This window comes from Amphiprion ocellaris, chromosome 7 (assembly GCF_022539595.1).
Source record: "Amphiprion ocellaris isolate individual 3 ecotype Okinawa chromosome 7, ASM2253959v1, whole genome shotgun sequence".
NCBI classification, from domain to species: domain Eukaryota; kingdom Metazoa; phylum Chordata; class Actinopteri; family Pomacentridae; genus Amphiprion; species Amphiprion ocellaris.
In genome coordinates, this window is record NC_072772.1 from 29229872 (window position 1) to 29252695 (window position 22824).

General features: G+C 37.3%; 1 protein-coding gene across 2 annotated transcripts in view; it reads left to right on the forward strand.

Annotated features, from left to right (window-relative positions):
- LOC111563697 (SR-related and CTD-associated factor 4-like) overlaps positions 1-22498 on the forward strand; it is a 27511-nt gene extending 5013 nt beyond the window's left edge. The window contains exons 2-17 of one of the 2 annotated variants that reach the window (XM_055012129.1): positions 695-739; positions 827-988; positions 3681-3798; positions 3916-4049; positions 4139-4285; positions 4383-4456; positions 5113-5200; positions 5464-5547; positions 5735-5814; positions 6910-7091; positions 8534-8634; positions 8736-8849; positions 8962-9118; positions 9222-9313; positions 21090-21228; positions 21445-22498. In XM_055012129.1, coding sequence (XP_054868104.1) covers positions 695-739; positions 827-988; positions 3681-3798; positions 3916-4049; positions 4139-4285; positions 4383-4456; positions 5113-5200; positions 5464-5547; positions 5735-5814; positions 6910-7091; positions 8534-8634; positions 8736-8849; positions 8962-9118; positions 9222-9313; positions 21090-21228; positions 21445-21878 — 2151 coding nt within the window. In that variant the 3' untranslated portion in view covers positions 21879-22498. The remainder of the gene's footprint in view (positions 1-694; positions 740-826; positions 989-3680; positions 3799-3915; positions 4050-4138; positions 4286-4382; positions 4457-5112; positions 5201-5463; positions 5548-5734; positions 5815-6909; positions 7092-8533; positions 8635-8735; positions 8850-8961; positions 9119-9221; positions 9314-21089; positions 21229-21444) is intronic. The other variant, XM_023262912.3, reaches the window with a different exon arrangement.
- Positions 22499-22824: the final 326 nt, after the last annotated feature.

A 22824-nucleotide genomic window follows, 5' to 3' on the forward strand; every position in this document is an offset into this window, starting at 1 on the left:
TCTTAGGTTTTGTTATTATTTATTCTTTTATCATCCAAAAATCTAAAGTGCATGTCATTTGTTGATAAGCATTAACTCAGAGAGTACTATGCTTGCAAATTCAATTTCCATAGCGCTTGTTCACCTCCTACAGTGGACATTCCTCTCTACAAATGAAGATATAAATATTTCTGAGACTTCAACTGAATGAGATGGTTAACAGCTAAAAAGGGATAAATAAATGAGTCGTCCTGTGATACCTTTTACGTCTAATTACAGAAATCATGTAGTAAATCCATCCATTCATTATCTATACACAGCTTAATCCTCATTATGGTCGCAGGGTGGCTGGAGTCTATCCTAACTGACTTGGGGCGAAGGCAGGTTACACCCTGGACAGGCCACAAGTCTATCGCAGGGCTATACATAGCGACAAACAAGGACACTCGCATTCACACCTACGGACAACTTAGAATTTCCAGTTAACCTCAGCATGTGTTTTGACTGTCGGTGGAAGCTGGAGAAAACCCACGCATGCCTAGGGAGAACATGCAGACTCAGAAATCATGTAGTACACATGTAGTTCCCGATTTTCATTGCGATTCCCTACCTCTGTGTTTTAGTTATATCCTGTCTTATTAAAGTATATCCTGTCTTATTAAAGTATTGTCTGGTATGCTGTGACTCACCAATATGCATTTTTGTCTTTCAATAGCTTTACAAACATGTTGTCCAGATTGTTGAAAAGTTCATCAAGAAGGTATGTGTTCAAGAGTCTGTTACTGTATATTGTACTAAACGTTTGAGTTGGAAAGAAGAATAAATTGTGTTTGTTTTTCGGTTTCAGTGCAAACCAGAATTAAAAGTACCTGGTTTATACGTGGTTGACTCCATTGTTCGGCAGTCACGCCATCAGTTTGGTGTTGAGAAAGATGTCTTTGGACCCAGATTCTTGAAGAACTTCACAGATACTTTCCAAAACCTTTTCCGCTGCCCAGAAGATGATAAGGTACTTTGTTTGTCCTTTGGGTATGTATGTGTGTGTCTGTGTGTGTGTCTATATATCAGGGGTCACTAACTGGCGGACCGCTGTCCGGATCCGGACCCAGATGCCGTCTTATACGGACCGGACCTGTAATCAGTAAATTGTAACGGGATTTTAAATTTGACCGGTCGCTTCTGTTTTACCGGCACAGCTTTCCCAGTGTTTACGGCATTAGTTATCAGCTCAGGAAACACACAGACCAATTGCGTACGAGTTCAGCCATCCCACATGACGCTACTCAGCCAATGAAGTCTCTGCATTGCAGCTGCTAAACATCACAGCTCTGCGTTCAGAAAACAGGTGAGAGGTGAGGGAAAGACAAAAAAGGAAAATGAATAAAGCGACACCGAGAGGGAAATAGCCCTGCACATGCTGACCATGTTTGGCTCAACATACAGCTGGAGACACCTTTCTCAACTATGAACATAATCAAAACTGAATATCGTTCCAGACTGACCAGTGAGCTCCAAATGTGTTTGAGAATGACCCTGACACCATTCAGACCACAATTCAAAATACACAATTAAAAAAATTATGGCAGGGCAAACTGCAGCTCAGTTCTCCCATTAAGCAGCATGGGATATAAGGGGAGTGACAAGACAGGAAAAAAAAAGTAAAAGTGTTCAATTGTTTACATTTTTTGAGATTTAGGTATTGTTAAAGCTATATATAAGCTGGTTCGGGTTGTTTAGTCATTATTTTTTCAAGTTCTGCACTTAATTTTAAGATGTACAGTTATATCAAAAGTTATTTGTTAATAAATGTCAAAATGTTTTTGAACCGTACTGAATCTATTTGATTTGATGGTCAGTTATTGATTACATGCACACGCTAATAAAACTTCTAGGTTACATCATCATATATCGCACTAATTGAAGTTAGGCTTTATGATGTTCCGGACCTTTGCTTTAATACATTTTCTCTGACTGGACCTCTTTGAATTTTAGTTGAATACCCCTGCTATATATATATATATATATATATATATATATATATATATATATATATATATATATATATATATATATATATATATATATATATATATATATATATGTGTGTGTGTGTGTGTGTGTATATAGCTAGCAAGATAATTATCTGTAGTTTACCTTGGTTTTTATATATATATATATATATATATATATATATATATATATATATATATATATATATATATATAGTGGAGGGACACAATTAAAAAATTAATCTAATTAATTACAGGCGTTGTAATTAATTAATCGCAATTGCAGTTTTGTCAAATAGCAATATTTGACACGAGTGAAGTTTTTCAATTCAAATAAAATTGTGGTTGACAGTTGAATCAATGAATAGACATATACGTGTTTATAACTTAGAATTTATTTTAAAAAAGGAAAATGGGACATATAGAAAACAGTGATTTTGATGACTTAAAGCCTGAATTTAGTTGTTTTTTCCCACTGTATGGCACATAAAATCTGCATAAGTAGTTCAAGGAGCTTCAGTAAGTTGAAAATCCAGAGATTCATTCTGTTTTCATCTTTTCTGGGTCTGATAAATGGTGTAATTTTGATGGTTCTTTTTATAGGAATATCAATTTTTATTTATGTAATTTTTTATAAACAAAAAATTTATAATTAAGTTATTAAAAGAGATATTTTTGTTGTTTAGGTTATTCCTTATTCCTACATATATATATATATATATATATATATATATATATATATATATATATATATATATATATATATGTATATATATATATATATATATGTATATATATATATATATATATATATATACATATATATATATACATATATATATATACATATATATATATACATATATATATATACATATATATATATATATATCAGGGTTCCCCCTACATTCATTCAGCAGCCGCGGCCCACCACTGCTGAATCCCAGCCGCCGCTCCTTCAAATTTCTTTTCTTTTTTTTTTTTTTTTTTTTTTTTTATTATAATCATCACAAATACACCACCGCCGCATGTCTCCACCTTCACAGCAGTCTTGCACTGTGTCGGGTACTCAGGAGTACTACAGATAAACTACAGATAATTATCTTGCTCGGTATCTACTATTTGATACGTCGGGTTAATACAACGTTAATTACTCGCGAGAGCGCGGCCTTGAAAGTGACGTCACGTCAAGCACCCAGGCAACAGGTCAGAGAGTCAGAGGAGTGTCGTATTGGAAAATAGGTCAGCGACTTACCGGAGAAAAGTTATTAGCTTAAGATAACTCATAATAAATTTTACAAGTTAAACAGACATTCGCAAAATATTGATGTCCAGCTAACGTCACGAAACATACCGGTAGCTTCAGCTAATTTGGCCCAGTGCCAACTCAGTGTCGCTAATGTGAGTAAACTAATTAATAGCATTAATCTAATATCTACACACCATGTATAAATAACTGCTGACTGCATTTTCAGATGAGCTTGTTCAAATATATATTTTTTAATTTTAACATTCAGCCTTTAAAAAGCCATTTTCAACCGGCCATTCAATAAATAGGTTGTACAAGGAAAATCTGCAGTCAAGTGTCGTTTGTTTACGTTGCCATGGCTCCCGGGGAGCCTGCCGCTGCTACTGAAAATGTTAAATCACGTTTTCTCTAATCCATTGTTTCTTTGCTTTTTGCTTTCACAGAATAAAATTGTCCGCGTCCTAAACTTGTGGCAGAAGAATGGTGTGTTTGATATGGACATCATTCAACCACTAATGGATATGGCCAACGGTGTCATTGTACCTCCCTCTGCACTGGAAGGTAGTGAAATGAATGTAGCTCTGTTTGGGTAAAGAAACGTGGTCACGCAGTTGTCCATTTTTGATGAACTGCATGCTGTGTTGTGCCAAAACGTCCTGTTTTCTTGTGTATTAACAGTTCCTGCTGACTCCCAAATAGAGACACAACCTCCTGTCAGTAATGCCTCAGTTTTACCTGCAGTGCCTCAGCTGCCCAGTCCTGATGCCTTAGCTGCTGTAGCACAGCTGTTTCAGTCCCCCCATGGTCAGGAGGTAAGCAATTCATTTGCTTAAGTGCTCAAGCCATTGTACTACATATCATTGTGTTATTTTTGAATTGCGCTTCTTTTTCCTACTTTCAGCTGCAGAGAATGCTCCAGAACTTCCAGCAGGCTGACAAGACCCTGGCTGCCACCATTGCAAACAATGCACCAAACCCACCCCAGATGCCAGTGGCCCAGCTGAATCCACGCAGTGTACAGGCTGAAAAGAAGAGCTCTTTAGCTGAGGTAATAGCAAAACTTAATCTTCCTCTCAAAATAACTTGCTGTGATAATATACAATTACTGTCTTGTTCACTTAATTGTGTAATACATATTTCCCCAGAAACTCCTTGACCGATTTGATTATGATGATGAACCTGAGGATGTAACAGCTCCAGAAGGAGATGTTCAGGCACAGTAAGTGTGTTAAACAGAAAATGCGTTTATGTTGATACATTAGCACTTGTTTTATATGAAAGTGCAAGGGCTATAGTACAACATATTTTTTTATATTGTATATATCACATCATTGTAGGTATTTCATCTTGAAATCTTCCAGCTGATAGAAAATACCTCTCGTTTAGGGCAGATGACACATACATTTACTTTCAGCATGGACATGCATTTTTTCCAGGTATTAGATGGAAATATGTTTGCAGTTATATCATTGACTAGACTATAGCCAGGACTTGCTCACAAAAAATATGATCAGTTTTGGTTGCTTCAGTTACTGTCATGTGAGTTTTTGCAAAACAATGTCTTTTGTTTGATGTTTTGTGTTGCTTTGTGTTTTCTGATGGCATTGGAGTAAGTTAAGCACAGTGGCACACACAATGTCATACATTTTTAAGAGTTGAACCAAGGACGGAGTGCAAGTCACATGGATAATGAAGCTAAAACCCATATCATTACAGGTGTTTTTAACCACCTTTTCAATTTTCTTGCTTTGTTTTGTCAAAATGTCAGTAGTGAAAAAATACAAATTACAGAAGTAACAATTGTTTTGATGTCATTTGATTTTGATGTGTTTTGATTGATGTTTTTCTAATTTGCCGTCTGCTTTCTCATGTCAGAGGCATTCCTGAAAGTGTGTTTAACCAGTTTCCTGGCCAGATGCCCAGCATAGATCCTCACACAATGGGACAAACTGGGGGTGTAAAGGTATCCACCTTTAACTGTATCATGTAATAACCATTAACTTGCAAATATAGCATCTCTTTTTGTCTTTCAGCTGTCAGGTGTCAAGCCAGAATTATTGTTCAAATTATGAATGCTTCAATTTTTTTGGTTTTTGATATTTGTAAAGGATCATCTTTGTGGAGCTGCAGGCTTCAGTTATAATGTAGTGTAGGCAACATTACTATGAGGCCTGTTTATTTAAAAATTAATAATTTTCTCGTGTCTTTCTCTTTGTCACCTTTCAGCACAGTGGAGGAATGAGTCATGGTGAACATCATATGATACCAGATGGATACCATTCAGTAAATGAAGCTTACACTCAATTGCAGGTAAGTCAACTTTTTTCTATGTATATTTTTTTTAATTTCAAACAAGACAGTACCAGGGTTACTGTCATTGGCAGGGAAGTTTCTATGTTTGACCTATGCCATGAACTTTTTGAACTGGAATGTGGAACCCTGTGCTCATTATTGTGGCAGTACTTTTAAAAAATGTCATGTCATCATTGTCTAATAGGGAAATTCAAGAGAAGACTCATCGATGAGGCGGGAGGACAGACACAGAGGCTACGGCAAGAAGTCAAGATCTGGTTCCAGGTAACTGCTTTGCTCATTACAGTTAACCATACAGGATTTTAGAATGTTGTTGGTTGTGTATGTCATAGTTTTCATCGGGACGTGACAAATTAAAGCAAAAACCCAGACCCCTGACCTCTACAGTGATCCGGTGCCTCTGTTCTGCTGAGGGACATTTTGTTAGGATGGTTTGGGTCACCTTATCTCCTTAGGCAAGTGTTATACTTCAACATCCGTGAGACTGTCAAGGTCCACTCGGTTCCATGCAGTGTAAATTGTCATCTCCCAAAGTCCATGCAGAACCCTCCGCACACATCTGCATGCAGCCCAAAACTTGTGAGCATGCTCTGCCGTTGTGTGTGTGTGTTCGGAATATGTAGATACAACCTTCTGCACATATATGTCCACTTCTAAATGGACTCCTGCATACTGGAAAAATAGTATAATAATAACAGCTACGCACCCGAGGGGTCTGCTGTATTTGTGTGTGAGTCTGCAGGGAAGTGAAGGAAGAATGACAGAGTGATCACCTTTATTCTATAATAAAACACATCTGTCCTAATGGGAAGGGTCTCTTCCAGGATGAGGATGTCCCCTTCTGTAGAGCACAAGGGATCATTGAATGGTTTGATGAGTATTTAAAAGGATGTAAATCATATACTATGACCTCTGCTGTCATCAGATCTCAACCCAATAGAACATCTATGGAAGATTTTGGACAGACAAGTTAGTCAGCACTCCCCACTACAATCATTAAAAATCTAAATGAGGGGAGATCTTGTTTAAGAATGATGTACAATCCCTCCGATGGAGTTAATGCCTGTTAATAGTAATAATGTTTGTTTTTCCTTTAATTTGTCACTTGTCTGTATATTAATTACGGAAGCCCGTGTAACTACTTTTCATGTTAGAGCAGACAAAGAAATGGTTATCTGCCACTGTATTCAATATATCCTTGGGGTTAATTTACCCTTTAGAAAGCAGTGAACTCCTGCATATCTTCATGTTGTCATGTCCAACTCATGTAAGGGTAAGGGTGAAATAGGTAATGTTCCTCTGGTGAATTGCAGTATTTGTTGATGCAATGTTCAACTAAGGTAGTCCTTTATGTTTCAGATCTCCCAGGAGAAGAAGATCAAGATCTTCATCTCGCTCAAGGAGGTCAAGGCATCGACGTTCTCGTTCCAGAGAACGGCGTTGGAGGTCTCGCTCCCGCTCTCAGGATAGGAGTGAAAGAGAAAAAGACAGAGAACGCAGACAGAAAGGTCTTCCCAGCATAAAGAGCCAGACAATCAGTGGTATGTGCTGCAACAGAATTAACTTGTGAATATCACAAATTATACATAGTGCATAGAATTGCTGTAATCGCTTATGCGGCAACAGTATCTGCTTTGTCCAGCCCTACAGGAAGGATCCACTTTAAATTTTTCAGTCATGACTATAATATTTCTAAGTTACATTGCCATATGTGTGCTGGTCAACTGTTTTTACCATTTAATTTGATTATGATTCTGTGAGTAATTAAAAGTTTAGTCAATTAAGATAAGTGGTAGTCAAAGCTATGCAGGGCTGCTGCGATTACTTGGCATGACGTCGAAGCTGAAAATGTGATATTTTTATTTGATTCATGTCTTTCTTTCAATTTACTGTCACAAATGTTTTCAATTCAATTAAATTTTATTTATATAGCGCCAATTACAGTCAAATTGTCTCGAGACGCTTTACAGAACCCATATGCCTGACCCCCAGAGCAAGCCAAAAGGTGACAGTGGCAAGGAAAACACCCTTTTAACAGGGAAAAAACCTCGAGCAGAACCCGGCTCTAATGTGGGGGGACCCATCTGCCTGCTGGCCGGGCGGGTTGAGAGGTAGAGGGATAGAGGTAGACGGATAGAGATAGAGAGGTAGGGGGGGACACAAGGACCATAAAACACACAGTTTAGTACATGCATGTTTTCCTTATCACTTTGCAATTGCTGTGTTATGATGTCAGTCATTTTCGGCTCCAGTCATTGGTCGAGCTCAGCACTGTAGTTTTAGACAGTGGCAGTGAATTCCAACTCGGTTGTATAAAAAAAAGTTTCCAAAGATTCAAGGTTTTGAAAGTATGGGAGTACTTCAGATTATCACAGAACAAAAATGTGGTTTGTACACTGTCCAAGGATTCAATGACAATCAGCATAATACAAACACACAGGTGCTGCTCAGAGCGGAGGCACTTTACATACACATTGTTTTCACATCTCCTACTTTCTGTTCACACATAAACTGTACTTATAGCCAACCTCCCACAAAAGCTGTTCTCATTCAGATTTTTTTGTTGCTGTTGTCAGAAACTGGAACAAATATAAAATAGTAGCAGTCAATTAAGATTACAACTTAACCAGCAGTCACTTAAACTTACTGCACTGCTAAAGTCCAGATTTTTGACTTTTTGATTTTTACAACTTCTTGTATCATACACACAAGTTCAAAACTATGTCTGTGCTGTGAATTCAGGTCCAATATTACTGACTGGAGCTTTCTAATTGGAAGAAAAGTGACACATTTTTAGTTGTTTGATAACTTAGTAAAGACAAAGGCACGTTATCTATTATCCATACATTACTAATGTTGTCGAGAGCAGTGTATAAAATATCCCAATGAAATAAAAACTCGGTATAGAGCATTTTTATTTAAAGACCTAAAACCTTAATTTCATTCAACTACTAGGGTGTTTTTATTCTCTTTTTGCTTGTAGTTTGCAGTACTACACTTTGGGTTGGACAGCTAGACAAGAAAACTCAGCAGTCTGACGTGATGTCCCTTTTGGAAGAGTTTGGTCAGATTGAGTCCATCAACGTAAGTTTGGGCAACTCTCACAAAGATGCTTGTAAAGTTATATGATTTAAAAGCTAAAGATGTCCTGTATTTCACCATCACCTTTTGCTCTCTGTGTCCAGATGATTCCTCCAAGGGGTTGTGCCTATATCGTAATGGTTCACAGACAAGATGCCTATACAGCCTTGAACAGACTCAGTAGGGGCTCATACAAAGTCAATCAGAAACCTGTTAAGGTACCTGGTCTTTTATGCACATTGCTTGAATTTACAGTAATATATTGGTTCTGGAAAACATTTTTGTGTTGTTTAATGACTTACTGATAAACCTAGTGTCACTCTTTCCTAGATTGCTTGGGCTTTGAACAAAGGTATAAAATCAGCGCACAAAAAGTTCTGGGATGTAGAGCGGGGAGTTACCTACATTCCCTGGAGCAAAGTCAAAGTTGAGGAGTTGGAGAGCTATCGGGAAGGGGGTATGCTGGATACAGAGACACTAAATCCAGGTAAACAATTAGCTATTAGCTTGTGTTAGCATGGAAACATTCTCTCTCTGCAGGGTAAGAGAAGCAGTTTTCCTAACATTGTCATTGTTTTCATAATGTACAGAGTGGACTCCTGCCAAGGATCGTAACAACCAGGCAGCTCTAAATGGAGCGTTGGAAAGTTTACCAGATGGGACCATCGCTGCTCACGTTCAGGTAATACTAATACAGTCCTTAAACAGCTTCTTTTGAATACTTGTGTTTTTCTTGTATTGGTTTAATGGCCTTGAAGAAAGATTACTTCACAGTCTTTCTTATGCAAACAATAGTTTCTTTGCATGAGTAGTGGAGCCTATCTGAATCCTCTTATCTTTTCCAAAAGCCACGTCACTGCAAGTTGAAATTTAAAGAAAATACAGAAGTGAAAGACAAAACATAAGTCAATTTTCGTATTTTTCAAATGTTTGCTTGGCTTAGGTTTTTATCAAGCCGTTATAAACGTGGGCATGTAAAATAACTTGTAGCCGTTAAATGTGGGCATGTAAAATAACTTGTTTTAAGTTTCCATTGAAATTATGTATTGGTGCATTAAAGAGCTAACTCCAGTTAACAGTGAAGTCGCTGTTTTACGATAAATTGGTGCTCAATGATGTATGTTAGGCGTGTTGTATGTTAGGTGTATGTTATTGGTGAAATTCATAAATGGTAAATCCGACAGTTAAAAATATATTAAACTAACTGCTGTTAAAACAGATGAGGGTTTTGGGTTAAAGCCATGGTGTAAACATGATGTCAGTGAAAGGGAGTCACTGACAAAGTATAGTCAAAGAATAAATTAAGCTTTGTTAGTTCTAAGAATGCATTACACTCTTGTTGGGAATTTAAGGCTCAGTCAGTCGTGATGCCACAAGTAACGATGACCCATTGTTTTGTTAATTTGTACTAACATCAGTAGTACTGCTAACATTCATATTTTTGCTGTAAGTGATTTACAATATCTGATCTGGTTCACTGTAGACTTGTAAGCAGTGCGATTAATCTCGGTTTCCAGAAAGGTGCACATGTACATGATGACTGGAATTTGGGGTTCATGTGTATATGCAAGAACTTTAAAGATCCTTTAAATCAAAAAATTACAGATCAGAAGTTGTGCGAAAAGCCATGCATATTTGATGACTTGAATGATGATAAAGAAGAATTATCGAAGTGCAGTCTTGTTTAGTGTTGAAAATCGAGTGTGATGCTTTTTTCAGTTTCTGAAAGGGGTCAGACAGCCTATAATTACATGATGTCCCATCATGCAATGCAGCCCAACACTTTCTTTTTTAAAACGAAAACCTCAGTCATTCTTAAATATGATAGTATTTTGGAGCGCTGAATTAAACAGTTTTATGCAAAAATATATAACCATGTTTTTATCTGCAATGATTAACACATTTACTCCAAGAGGAGTTGTCCACACCTCATGTCTTTCTTTCCATTCTGCCATTTTTTCTAGGTCACCAAATACGTAGACAAATCTAGTTTTCTGATTTTTATTATGTTTATCCACTTTGCCAAAATTCAGATAGGCTCCTCTGCTGGTAGGCATTACTTTCAACAGTGCTTATTCATCCAGTTCTTATTTCTTCCGAATTATTTGCATCTTCATTCAATCACTCAGTAACCTTGTACTGTCATAACTTATTCAAATAAAGTGGGAACTACAAAACCTTTTAATTATTGTGGTATGTGTAGAGGGAAGCATTTCTCTGTTTCTCAGGTTTCAGATACTACGCTGTTTTCCAGAATGTGTGTGGGTTTGGAAAAGTTTTCAGTAATTGTGAATGTTTCATTTGATTGTCTAAAAAGAAAAAAAAAATCATAGCCATTCACCAGTGGTTGAATGACAACAAAATATTAAAATTATTGAACTGATACATCAGCAAAATTGTATTGCAATTGTTGAGTTTTAAATGTAAGAATTTACAAACTAATAGTGAGATTGCAGTGACTCAATTAAAGCAGCACAGTTAATGTGAAAAATAGTATTTATGACAGTATCGCAACTTTTTAATTAGTAAATTAATATTTAAAACTAAATTTAGAAATTAACCCATGGCTGGAAGAAGCTGAATCAGTGGTCAATAAAATAAATTAATAAAACCGGCTGTCTGAGGTAGCAAAAATGATAACAGAGTGGCTATCGCATACTACATGGTAACATACTTCCTGAGCAGTGGATCCCCGGTTTGATCCCCAGCCGGCCGGACCAAGTGCTGCATCTCATTCCCCTAAAATGAGCTGTCTTCAACCTACCATACTTAACTGAATCTCACTTGGACGAAAAGTTGCTTTCGAGTCTATGTGACCGTTGGCTGCTGGTGGGACTTAAAGGTCTGATTGTGAAGAAGCGTGTCAAAGTGGGAGACAAGGTAAGCCAACAGCGACATCAGCAATACAAGACAATTGTTAATGTACATTAGACAGGAGATTTAATTTCTGAATTTGTTTAGATACGTTTTTGATAAATGGCATATTGCCTAACAAAACAAGCTCTGGACTATTGTTCATGAAAACCAATCATGTCATAGTCTTGTTACGCAGGCAGATATGAACGAATCTCAGATATCCCTTTGTATGATTGTTACAGTCCTGTTTTTGCTAATTTTATTTTTCAGTGGCTCATTTTCTCAATTGCCTCTACGTCAGTTGTTGAGCTATGAATATTTCTATTATTGGCCTGTTGGTCAGACCATTAACAGCTTTTAAAACATTTGAATATGTTTACACACCAAACTCTTATACATGTCTTATTTCCATGTTTATTGTTATGTAAACATAAAAAAATCATTTACAAAACAGACATGGAAGCAAAAGATAAATGATTAAGGGCTGCCATAAATCTTGTCCAGGTGTCACTTACTTTTTCCCTTTTCCTTTGGGAAAAACAAAGGAAATATGTATTTGAAAATAATTGCTAGGGAAATTCTGTTGAGTTGAACCTATCAGAGTTGAACGTCTCTTTTCCTCCAAAATGTACTACTAATTTAGTTCAATATTAGATTTTAGAAATACCTGCACTTGTCAGCCCGCTAACTCTTTAGCTGTACCACCATTTTATTTCTGTGAGATCACTTCAGAAGGTTCCATGAAGGCAATCTATATAGTCCTTTCATGACCATCTAAAGTCCTTTGGAACTAAAACATGAGTTTATAAAAGTTCTATTATGGATGCAGGATCTAGCACTTGTGGGTCATGTAGGTCTGAGTCTTTTTTGTTTGGAAAGGATTTCTCTGTTTAAGTGTCTCTGCTCTGCCTGTGCAAGCCACGTAAGACTTGGGCTTATTACAGGAGTAACCACAGGTTTGAATACTCAAATTTTAATGCAAATTGAGGTAAACCATTTTGTATTCAGTTATATTGTTTTTTAAAACATTGTCTGGTTCAAATCAACAGAGTTTTGAAGGCAGCTATCTCAAGCATTTTTTGTCCCTGCCCACACTGTTTTACTTAGCCTGCTGTTTTTGACATGCATCAAAATGCCAGCACATACTGTTTTCTTTGTATGTATCCATGTAATACCACACACCAGCGATGTCTTAGCACACATGTACATCTCAGGATGCGCCTGTACACCAATACAAATCAGAAAAGTATCTCCCTGGATCGACACATCCCAGCTACTTGACTTTGACGGGCTTGTCTGTTTGTGTGGTGTTCCTGTTGCGGCCGTCAAATGACACGTGTCAAGTGGCGGGTCTATGTTGAGTTACCTAAATGGAGTTTCATTGTCAGCCATCTTCAAGAGCAGGAGGAGAGAAATGGTCGAGAAGGTAACAGTGGCAAGGAAGACAAACAAAACTAAGTGATGTCAGGTAGAGTAAATTCTGTACCTGAACATGCACTGGAACTGAAGTGTTAAGATTGTTCTCAATGCAGTGGGGTTGACTGGGCTTGTGCCCCTAACACCTAATGAAACAGTTGTAGTCTACCTCAAACTTTGTGTAATTTTGCCCCCTCACTGCCTGCTGCTTCCAGGTGAGCTGTTCATAATGAGCAGCTCTAGAACTGCCTCCGCTATCTTTAAAATGTCTCAGCCACATGCAAAGCTCACCAAATCTTCTGCTGTTGGCTGCAAGAGCAAACACAAGAGTCTTCATGCACTCCCAGCATCTGACACGCTGAGGACCCAGTGGATTATTTTATTTATGACAGTGTTCCAACAATGATAGGAAAATCCTTAGTGTTGGCGTGTGATTTGGCTATGTGGCTCAAGTTGCCATTAGTTTTAATTGCATGCCCACAGATCAGAGCTCTGTGGACATGATAAGCTGAAGGACATTCAGAGATGGTGGAAACTTTTAAGACCTATTTGAAACTAATAAACAAGGACCATAGGTTACTGTGTTTTCACGTTGCTTGTTGTGCTTCTGTACAACCTGAACGCAGCCCATCTTAACATCTGTTCGTGTCTCCTTTGCCCTGTGTATACGCACATACTGTATTTCAATACAGCCTAGTTCTTCTGTTTATATTGTCAGACGATGGAACAAGTATGGAATAGTGACTTAAACACACCACATTAAAACTACATGTTGACTGGAAGTCACTTCATAACATGTTTCCCAAGCATCCTGCTCTGCAAGGCAAACCAGTGATATAACCGCAATGTTGTCTAACAAAGTTACCATACACGAGTTTAAAACAACAGCTGTGCTCTGAAATTGATATTTCTATGTAAAATTATTGCTCAGAGAGCAAGTTAACAGAGAAAAAGTTAGAAGCAGTCAGAAGTCCTGTTCTCACTAACGCGTTCCGGTGTCCGGTGCTGTGTGCTCAGCTGTTTTTCTGCGTGGACAAATACAGGCACAGGGAAAGTCTCCTTCCTGAAGGGGGCGGAGACAGCAGCAGGTCAGGAGTTACTTGGAGCTACTAACTGAAACAGCCCGTTCAGAACAAGGTTGCAAATAGGAGTTACACTATCGTGGTGAAATGAACCATCTTTGCACTATTTTGAGCTGAAAAAACTAAACACTATACAGATGTGTGAGATTTATATTAATTTGCTGAAAAGGGGCTCAATATGGGACTTCTAAAAGAAAACCTTCTTCTTGTAAGTATTACCTGGACCCCTTGTGGTGGTTCTGTTTCAGCACTGACACCTTTCTCATTGTACCCGAGTTTGCAGGAGATGGCTTAGTAAATATATCTGGGGACTGATGTGATACCAAAGATCTGCTCTTCAACACAAGGCTAAATTAATGATCTGAAATGTACATATCTTTCCGTGCTGCCTACTTTCATGCTACATGCCAAATATCACTTCTACTGCTAATGTTTGAAGAGAATTGGATTTCATATTAAAGCATAGCGAATGAATTCCTATGACCTCAACCTTGCATTTGAACATTGGACAATTTAAAGCAACTTAGTATGTGTTTGTTTAAAAAAAATTCTTAGGAACCATATTTCTGCATTTCCATGGACAGGTAACCATACAGGTGTGGAAAAAAATGCACACATTTAATGTCCAGGTGTTAAGTCCAACAAAGATACTGTCTTTTCCACAGACTTGCACCATTACATGCCACTCAGATTGTTGAAGTTCGGTCTTGAAGCACATGTAACTGTGTTTCAGCAATGTAATACCAGTCCTTGTCACAGTTTAACTGCTGGTATGAGGTGGGGATCAAGGCAACGGTAGAATGTTTTTCACTGCTCATTTAGCACTAGATAAAAATGCTTTTAGTGACAAAGAATCATGTGCAGGGTCCACAGAGAGTAACTGACAAATATGTCAACCTCTACATTTAAACAACCTCCCACTTCTCCTTTATGATGTCTTTCACCTTTTGCTGGTCCCCTTTAATCATTGTTTCACTAGAAAAATTAAATCACATTTAAAACAAACTCAAAGGAAATTGCAAATATGCATTTTACAAAGGACACAGAATGCAAACAGTGGAAATAGAAACTCAGATACATTTCCCATGTGGGTAACTTTATTCTGCTTATGCCTTTATCTTGTTTAAAGAAAATAAAATAAACTGATCCAGTGGTTATGTACATGTAAAAAAAAAAAAAAAAAAAAAACTATTTTATATGTATTCAAAAGTATTTGTGAATTTTCTGCAGCATTCTGACTACGAGTTACAAACTTGGTCTCAATCCACTTTCTTTTACATTTATGTAACTCGTTTAAAAAGGCTTTTATTTTTGAAAGGTAGGCTTTCGACAAAGCTTTGCATTTTTAACATCTTTGAGCATGTGTAAAATCTGAGCAGTGTTCTTCTTTCAGTCATTTTCAAATGAGGTGACATTTGAAGGACAGGGTGAAGTCTTCAGTAAAACAACTGTGGTCTAGATCCATGTGTGGAGAACATCAGACTCACATGAGGCCTCACAAAGGTGAGTGTTCTAAAAAGCATCTTTGGATATTAGGATTCCCACTCATGGATGATACTATGGAATGCCTAAATGGTATTGAAAGGTTCATTCATCATAAAATGGACCTTTTGAACTTTCATATTTTATTTTTGTTTTGTTTTTTAAATAGTCGTTTTAAGCTGTCAGTTAAGTCTAGGTTATTGTAGAGCTACATCATTACAATCTTCTCTTGTGTCTTAGTAGTGTGCATATACAAAGTGCAAATTATAGAGTGAAAGCAATGAGATGATACACATCAAGGATCAGGTTCCTGATCAAAGATCTGATGCCTGGCTGCCTGCCCCGTGGGTTTTCCTCTGTGAAATTAACCTGCAGGAAAAAATCAAGCAGCTGTTTTCCAGTTTTCTGCTGATGGCAGGGTAAGAGCAGACCCCCATGTTGCTACCTCAGAGTACTGACTGCATCAAGGCTTGCAAGCTGCCTTTTCTTTTAGTTGTATCTGTGTGGTTTCTAAACATTCTGAAAGCTTGTGTCCATTGGAAAAAAAAGATTATTTTATTGTGTTCCCTCTATATTTGACATGATTTCTGCAAGTACTTAAATTGTTATTTATGTCATGTTTGCAGATAATTATTTGTAACCATTTAGTGCCTGTCTTTTTGCTTTTTAGGCAAAGAAGTAAATACAATCTTAAGTTTATCCATTAAGCTGTAGTCACTTATTGCAGAAAAGAGGATCTTGATGCTTAAAGGTGCTGTAGGCAATTTTAAGGAAACAAGACTTGAAAAAAAATAGCCCCTTTCCCATCAGAGCTTGATGCCCTTTGACAAGGTTGGGTTCAAGCATGTTTAAGAGGCAAACCTAGGCCATATCTTTATTCTTGTTCACAATACTTTGTCGTTTTAGGAGCCCTAAATCAGAGACTTGTGGAAATGCTGCTCATGTCATTTTCATTTTAAAGCTGTGGCATTGTATTTTAGTTTGGGTGGGCCGAAACAAAGCCTTTTGGACATTGAATACACCGGTGTTTGTTTTCTGGTTGTCTCGCTATGCATTGTTACCTGATTTGTCAAAATCCTGTCACGTGACAGAAGAAAACAAAGACATCAGCCTTGACTATCAGTGGTTAGTACAACGTGGACAATAGATTACAGGCATGGCTTACCTTGTTGTCTACACTAAGCCCTATTGTGCTGTTGAGGAAATCTCTGGTCTTTGAACCATTGTTGTTCTTTATCCATTGTATTTTCTACAACTAAGCGGCCAAACCTAACCGATTTACACCCGCATCCGCATGACCCACATCCATTAGCTATATCCGCAAACACAAACATTCACAATAACAGCCAATTAAGAATTACCAAATAAGCAGCCTCACATGTTTTTGGACTATGGGAGGAAACTGGAGCACCTGGAGAAGACCAACGCAGGCACAGGGAGAACATGCAAACTCCACACAGAAAGGCCCCAGCCAACCAGCAGGTTCACACCCAGAACCTTCTTGCTGTGAGGCGACGGTGCTAACCACTGCACACTGTGCCACCCTCGTTCATACCCAGTGTAAGTGGGTTGTCATAAAATGGTTGTTGAGACATGTTAGTGTGCCTGTAAAGTATATCTTAAATAGCGTTAAAATTATTTACATTTTCAAATGAAAAGGGATTATTGTGAATGTAGCCTTAAAGGCCTAATGTATAGGATTTGGACATTTCAAACTAGGATGCCCCCGGTGGCAGTTTTTAGAACTGGTGTTGTATCAGACAGATAAATGTACACTACAAATTAGGCCTTTCAGTAAAGATGCAAAAATTTGGAGTATAAAAACCAGGTGCAGCCCCTGCTTAAGAAAATAATACTGCTTATTCAAATGTAGTGCTATTCAAGATCAAGCTGCATTTTATTACACTATGCTTTATTATTGTATTTACATGAGAAAAAAAAGGCTTTTTCCTCAGTTAAAATCCCCAAACTTTAGCTAACAAAACTAATTAATTTACTGACTTGAGTAGGGCTCCTTTTGGAGTGACCAGTCACCACCCTAGCCAAATTTTGAATGCAGTTCACAAGTGCCGTTCTTCTGACAACCACTAGAGGCTGTTTCCAGGGGCAAATGTAATTTTAGAAATAACTACAAAGCTATATTTTTTTCTCTTAGGACATTACATATGTCATGTGTCTGACAATTTTTACTCTATTTCTTTACATTGTGACTTAAATCCACATTGTTATGCACTAACAGTCAAAAGTTTGGACACCTTCTCATTCAGTGCTTTTTTATTTATTTGTATTATTTTCTGCACCGTAGATTAATATTGAAGATTAACACATTTTTTTTTACGACATAATTCCATCGAATGAGAGCGTGTCCAAACTTTTGACTGGTAGTGTATGTGTTGAATGTTAACGATGTTCACAGCATCTTCTTTCAGATCAGTCTAACTGCAGGTGTTTTTCTTGATTGGAAAAAAAGGCAGTCATTGTAGAGGTTCTGTTGGCTTACAGGATGTTATTTTTTTTATTTCAATGATACCTTTGAGGGAACAAAACTAAGATTTTTGAAATGAACTCATTCAAATGCGTTTTATGTATTTGCAGTATTTGCTTGATTTGTGTATACTGCATATATGTATACCAGGCAGTACAAAGACCTCTTTGCAGAAGACAGTCCTGATTAGAAGTCAAAATTTAACTACATTAACATCTCAGGACAGCTTTTTGTAGTTCCTTGGACTTCTGCCATCATCTGAATGTTTTTTTTTTCTCACTGTATTCGACTTACTGAAAATAGTGAGAATGGTCTCTCCTAAACATTGCAGAAATAGTTCTAAAAAAGAGCATTACTCTGTAGTTGTTCCCATGTATTCTGTTATGAAAACCTTTTCTGATATTGACATAAAAGTCTTTCCAGAGGTCCAAAATTAGGAAAATCATTTGGTGGATGATAAATGAAGAATTTGGACTCATGCAGATATCAGTTTATCCGATGACATGATTACGATCAGCTGCAATAGATCTAGGGGCCTTCTATCTGAAGGGAGATTGGTATGATTTGCAGACATAAGAGAATTCTGCTGTTGCTGCGCATTTTTGAATCAGTGTTGTGATATTTTGCACTGGAAGGTTGCACAGAAAGGATAGGCTGAATTTTATCCTGATGTGCTCATTGTGGATTCCTGAAGAGAAATAGAAATTGCATTATCAGTAGGTTTGATTTGTGACAGATGATTTCCAATAGGAAAAAGTAGTGCAATGTAATGAAATTCTGCTCTGTTTAAGCGTACCAAAAGTATTACTTAAATGTTTAAATATTGTGTTTTTCACTGTACCAAAATAAATTACTCGAGTGAAGCTTTGCCGTAACGAGTGAAGCACATGCAGCATTATGAAAATATTCTTTAATTTCATTATTTTAGGTTTTAATGATAAATCTCAATTTGATTAACATTTAAAACTATGTAATTACTGACTTCAGTTGTTCTAATTGATTTGACATAACTCTAGTATAATTTTATTTGCCAAGCAGTTATGTTGTTGTTTACAGATTATATCATTAATAGTATTAACAATATATATATGATGCGATTTCTGATAAACAAACTCTTGTGTTATGAAATTGAGTAATCTTTGTTAAGTCACTGCTATATGTTGTGCATAAACCTAGGTTTTCTCATAGAGAGTAATTATAACCACTTCTGCTTGAACGCCTGGGATGGAAATTAATTCATTGCTCTACCTAAAGGTTTTTAACAGTTCACTCAAGTCATTATTTGCAAGCTGTACAGTATTACCAAGTTCTATAAATGTTGTTTTAAGAGTATCAAATACAAGTTTCATCAACATACATGTACAAATACTGCTTCACTACTGATATAAGTAAGTAATAGATATGTCTGTGATGTAGCTTATATACTATTTTTGTATGGCATTTCAGGAATATCAGTTATATATTGTGATCCCACCGGACCGCACCACTATTTTTTTTCCATTTGTTGCAAAACATAAAAATATATTGAAGTAACTGGCAGCATGGTTTTAGACAATTTAATTCAAATTATTGTACATAAGTTTTGTATGCAAGTTTTTCTTTTCATCCTATTTGTAGTCAAGGAGTACATGAACTTTTACATAACACTTACCTGCGCAGGTCTCCACCTCTACCTTGTCCTGAAGCAAAGCCAGTTTACTGGTAATAATCGTTAAACTAACTGAGAACACTGTGAAATCCTTCTATTAACATTCGGACTGTTTGGAGGTGTGATAAGGGATCAGGTGAACATCATGTTTTCACCTGTGGAATGGATAGGTTTAATAATTTACCTCATGTCGCAGTCTTCCCCAGCAGCCATAAAGAGTTCCAATAATTAAGTCTTTACTCTCCTGTTACAATCAGCTTCTAGCATGGCAAACATCCTGTCATATGCAATCTTTTTTTTTTGTCAGAAATAATTTTGTGTCTGTGTATTCAGAACGGTGTGCTGTGGTATTTATAAAGTATGTAGTGTCTGCAAAGCAGCAGTAATTGATGCTTTGGTTTTCACAAAATAAGCAATTTTTAAGACGAGTACAACCACAACCTTTGAAAGCTATAAACAAGCCTTGGGCTACTGTTTCCAGGAAGGATGACAGTAGTGAAAAAAAGACCTTACTTAAGAAAATAAATAAATAGAAGTGCAATCCTTACAAGGAAAAGGTAAGTACCAACACAGTCTTTTGTGTCATTTGTCTTTTTTTGTTTGTTTCAGCAGTTCATCTTCTTTACATGATCTGAAAACAATAAATTAGTCCAGATCCTAAAGTATCATAGCACAGATCTCCTTCCTCCTTAATTGGACACGTGCAGTTTAGCCCTGGCCAGTAAAGGTGTTGATTATTCTGAATCTCACTGTTAACTGTTTTTCCTTTCTTTTAATTATTATTTGTAATTGATGACACATCATCAATTTATTCTGGTTAACTATTATGGGACTGAATCCCCTCAAAGAGGATCAGTGTGTCAGTGTTATGCTCACAGGCCAATATATACACCTCAAAATATGATATAATAAATTAGGCTCAGCTTCATTTCAGCAGATTTGCTCCATTTTGCATTTCTTTCCCATCAAACATAGGGAAACATAAAGGTTATGTTTTTAATGGTTCCTGATAAAAGATTGTTGCAGATTATACCAGAAAATAAAAACAGTTGATCATTCAAAGTTTGTAGTTACAGCTCTCTGCAAGTTAAGTGTGTGTTAATCTCTTTCTGATCTGTAAATACCCACTACCACACACCTTGGTACTGTACTTTTCACCTTTTGCAAGGTTTTTTCTTTTTTTTATTTGACTTTTTTTTAAAGCCTCAAGTACTTTATGGAAGTTTTTGTCTTCTGTGAACTGGTGAAAACTTCTAGTAATTATTACTGGACCAAAATACGTATGAGCAGATTTTTTTGTTCTTCACATGTGACATAAAAAAATTAATACAAATGGGATGTAATCAAAAACCAACATGCTACAGATTCAGCAGATGCTAACAGTTTCTTCTTTCAGGTCACTCCAAAGGGGCTTTCTTCTCTTATCTTCAATCTTATGGATGACATTCAATCTTAAGTAAGAATACCACTGTGTTTGTCTGTCTTCCAGATGCCTCCAGTCCAACAGAGAGAACCACTGGGAAGTCCACCTGCTTTTCCTGCCCCCATCATGCTGTCCCCTACATCTATGCCTCCAGGAGGAGTTCCTTTCATCCCCACTGAGTTTGATCCTGTAAAGTTGGCAGCAGGTAAGACATTCGTACAGAATTATAGACTTGATTTTTCAAACATTTTCTTAATAGGAGATGTGAGTGCAGTCATGTTGATCAGAAGTAACTTCTGCTTGAACTCATCGATATTATGAACACATGCATGTTTGCTTTGTTTATTTTGTTTTCTGTGCTGCCAAGATAAGTAATTTCTTGCTGGGAATCGGTAAAACTTTATCACATCTTTTTTTGCAGCAGGAAGTGTAAAACCTCCAGACGAGTCCGCAGATGATTCTACAGGAGACCAAGGGCCTTCCTCAGATGTCGGGAGCGCCACTCAGCTGAGGTCTCCTGTAGCACCGGTGATGACTCTGCCAAATCCTGCTATGATGCAGGGACCCAGACCGGGTATGCCACCTCTACAGCCTCCTCCTGGCATGCCAAATCCTCACCTACCTCCGTTCCTCTCACCTCCAAACCTGCCACACATCCCTCCGCAAATGATGCCCAGAGGACCCATGTTTCCATCAGACAGATTCAGAATGCCCATGCCCTTCCCTCCTCGTGGTCCTCCTTTCCATCGACACCCTTCTATGGGACCAGAGGGCATGGATGAAAGGGAAGGGAGGCACTTCCGTAATGGGAGGCCAGGGTTTGGGTGCCCACCCTTTCACAGAGGGAGGTGGTAGAGGTCTGCTGAGAGATGAACCTGAAGGCGGAGGTCGGTGAACCACTGTGACAGATTCTAATGAAGGACATCTGGTTCAAGAAGGACAACTGTAAACAAATGGTGGTGAAGAAACCTCTGTTAAGACTTGTCACACCACCACAACCTTTTCTTTGTCAGATACTGAAAAAACAAGACACTGTGTTCTGAATGTGGTCCATGCTCCTTTAAATTCACCAAACAAGAGACATTTTCCTGTACATACTGTTGTTGCTTGTAGCTGTTTGCTATCTTTTTGTATATTTAAAATTGTGTAGTTTATGCTTAAGTCCAATCTTGGTAGGTGCAGATATAAACAAAGGCAATGTCTGTATTTTTGAGAAAATTAGTTTTTGCGTATGAAAGAAGACTGTAAAAATGTATAATACCGTTTGTTGGTATTTTGTTTTTCGTAAAAATGCCTTTGTACCACACTGAAATGTAACTCCTCACCAGAGAACCTTGATTTCATTTGAAGATTTCATGTCCTGCCAGTAGAGGGTAGAGTAAACTCTGTTTCCATGGCCAACCTCTGTTGTACATTAAGGTCACACCTTGTAGGAACATGTGGAGTGAATATTAAAAAGAGGTACTACCATTTCATCAGGTGTTTTATTTGTTGGTGTTGAGCAAACTGACATTTTTTAAAAATGTATTTCTCAGAAAACTGATTTGGGTTGATAGAGGAAATCTATGATGAGAGGTTTCATGTTCAGTTTTGGAGCATCAGTAAATGCAGATTTCAAGGGCCGTCTCTGGAACGTGCAGTTGTCCTCTTCAGATATAGTAACCAGGATTTTACATACCTGAATAGTATTAAAATAGTTGTGATTTTGCAGGTTTTAGTTACGTAATCTGGATAATGATAAGGATTATTACAGCTGCCTAAAACACCATCTTTCCTGGTGTTTTCTGGCTGTTGAAATTGC